The sequence below is a fragment of the Odocoileus virginianus genome, chromosome 17 (assembly GCF_023699985.2).
Source record: "Odocoileus virginianus isolate 20LAN1187 ecotype Illinois chromosome 17, Ovbor_1.2, whole genome shotgun sequence".
Taxonomy (NCBI): Eukaryota; Metazoa; Chordata; class Mammalia; order Artiodactyla; family Cervidae; genus Odocoileus; species Odocoileus virginianus.
In genome coordinates this window covers 5053197-5055459 of record NC_069690.1, presented here as the reverse complement: position 1 = coordinate 5055459, position 2263 = coordinate 5053197, and the positions used below count along the sequence as shown (strand labels likewise).

General features: G+C 46.0%; 1 protein-coding gene across 1 annotated transcript; it reads left to right on the top strand.

Moving 5' to 3' along the window:
- The first annotated feature begins 1473 nt into the window (after positions 1 to 1473).
- On the top strand, positions 1474 to 1981 carry SMIM36 (small integral membrane protein 36). Its single transcript, XM_070478389.1, has one exon. It carries the CDS (start codon positions 1545 to 1547, stop codon positions 1824 to 1826), a length of 282 nt encoding a protein of 93 aa, XP_070334490.1. The 5' UTR covers positions 1474 to 1544; the 3' UTR covers positions 1827 to 1981.
- Positions 1982 to 2263: the final 282 nt, after the last annotated feature.

Genomic DNA, 2263 nt, shown 5'->3' with positions numbered 1-2263 from the left:
GGTCACCAGTGGGGAGGGGAAAGCAGTGAAGGGCAGGGTAGGAGTAGGGGATTAAGAGGTACAAATTATTATGTATAAAATGAATAAGATAAATAGCACAAGGAATACAGCCAATATTTTATAAAATTTTAAACAGCATTATCTATAAAATTATTGAATCACTATGTTGTACACCATGAAACATATAATATTGTAAATAAACAATACTTTCACTTTGAAAATAAAATTAATAAGCCTCTCTTTTGTTAAAGATGACCATACTTCACAATTTTTACAGAACAACCCAAGTTTTAACAGTATGCACTTACTTCTGAAACAGTTAGAATGAGGCATGGAACAACGGACTGGTTCCAAATTGGGAAAGGAGTACATCATGTGAAATGCCGGTCTGGATGAAGCACAAGCTGGAATCAAGAGTGCCAGGAGAAATATCAATAACCTCAGGTATGCAGATGACATCACCCTTATGGCAGAAAGTGACGAACTAAAGAGTCTCTTGATGAAAGTGAAACAGGAGAGTGAAAAAGTTGACTTAAACTCAACATTCAGAAAACAAGATCATGGCATCCAGTCCCATCACTTATGGCAAATAGATGGGGAAACAATGGAAACAGTGACAGACTTTCTTCTCTTGGGCTCCAAAAATCACTGCAGATGGTGACTGCAGCCATGAAATTAAAAGATGCTTGCTCCTTGGAAGGAAAGCTATGACCAACCTAGACAGCATGTTAAAAAGCAGAGATATCACTTTGCCAACAAAGATCCATCTAGTCAAAGTTATGGTTTTTCCAGTAGTCATGTATGGATGTGAGAGTTGGACCACAAAGAAAGCTGAGCACCGAAGAATTGATGCTTTTGAACTGTGGTGTTGGAGATGTGAGAGTCCCTTGGACTGCAAGAAGATCAAACCAGTCCATCCTAAAGGAGATCAGTCCTGAATATTCATTGGGAGGTCTGATGCTGAAGCTGAAACTCCAATACTTTGGCCACTTGATGTGACAAACTGACTCACTGGAAAAGACCCTGATGCTGAGAAAGATTGAAGGTGGGAGGAGAGGGGACGAGATGAGATGGGGGGATGGCACCACCCACTCAGTGAACATGAGTCTGAGCAGGCTCTGGGAGTTGGTGATGGACAGGGAGGCCTGGTGTGCTGCAGTCCATGGGATCGGAAAGAGTCGGACACGACAAAGTGACTGAACTGACTTTCTTTTGCTCACCAAAACTGGACATTGAATGGACCTCCTGCTTACATACCACACCTGGGTAGCGTATGAACCATCTCTCTTTTCCTCTTTCTCTCTCTGTGTAGGTGAAGTGATGAGAGACAGTGTCTGTGCTTTGGTGGCTGTAGTATTAACAGAAGAGCTTAAGTTATTAAACCGGGCAGCTTTAATCTGTGAAGTCTCCTGGAGCAGTAGGGATTAATGTATTTTTATTCCAGAGCCAATGTAGCTATTCCATCGAGCTAGGGTTTGCTCCCAGAACCCCCAACTGGCCCCACCGCCTTGCTCTAGACCCGCTTCCCAACCGTGCGCCATGTGATGGAGTTCTACCTGGAAATCGACCCTGTCACCTTGAACCTGATCATCCTACTCTCCAGCTACGTCATCTTGCTCCTGGTTTTCCTCATCTCCTGCGTGCTCTATGACTGCCGAGGCAAGGACCCCAGTAAGGAGTACGCACCCGACGCCTCCCTGGATGCCCAGCCCTCCATCCGCCTGGTGGTGATGCAGCAAGGCTCCCCCGGGGCCTCCTGGGCACGGGGGTCCAGCCTCCACTTTGGGAATCCTGCCCCACTGGGGAAGAAAAGCACCATGGTGTGAGGCTGGCTGGGGATACTGGGAGAGAACACTACATGTTGTGGGCAAACTGGTCCTCACGGGCTGCAGTGCTGTCTGCACACACGTCTTGCTGGGCTATGTCAGCGGGAGCTCTGCCTTCCTTTCTGCTTTCTCGTCATCCTCCTCGTGGATAAGGCAACTATTTAAGGTAAGAAGCCCACGGGGGCCTTTGGTCAAAGCCTCCAGGTACAAAATTTTAGCGATACTATTGTTTAGTCAAAGCTGGTTACAAGCACATCCCTGATGAAGCTGTCCTTGCAACTTCCAGGAGATACTGATGTTTGAGTAAGGGTCTAAAGAAGAGAATGCAATTGTGTGTGTGTGTGTGTGTGTGTGTAAAGAGAAACGGGACTAGCTCGAATCTACCCCATACTTTGCATATCCTCTTTGCAAGGCAACCATTGAGTTTTCGCAGACTT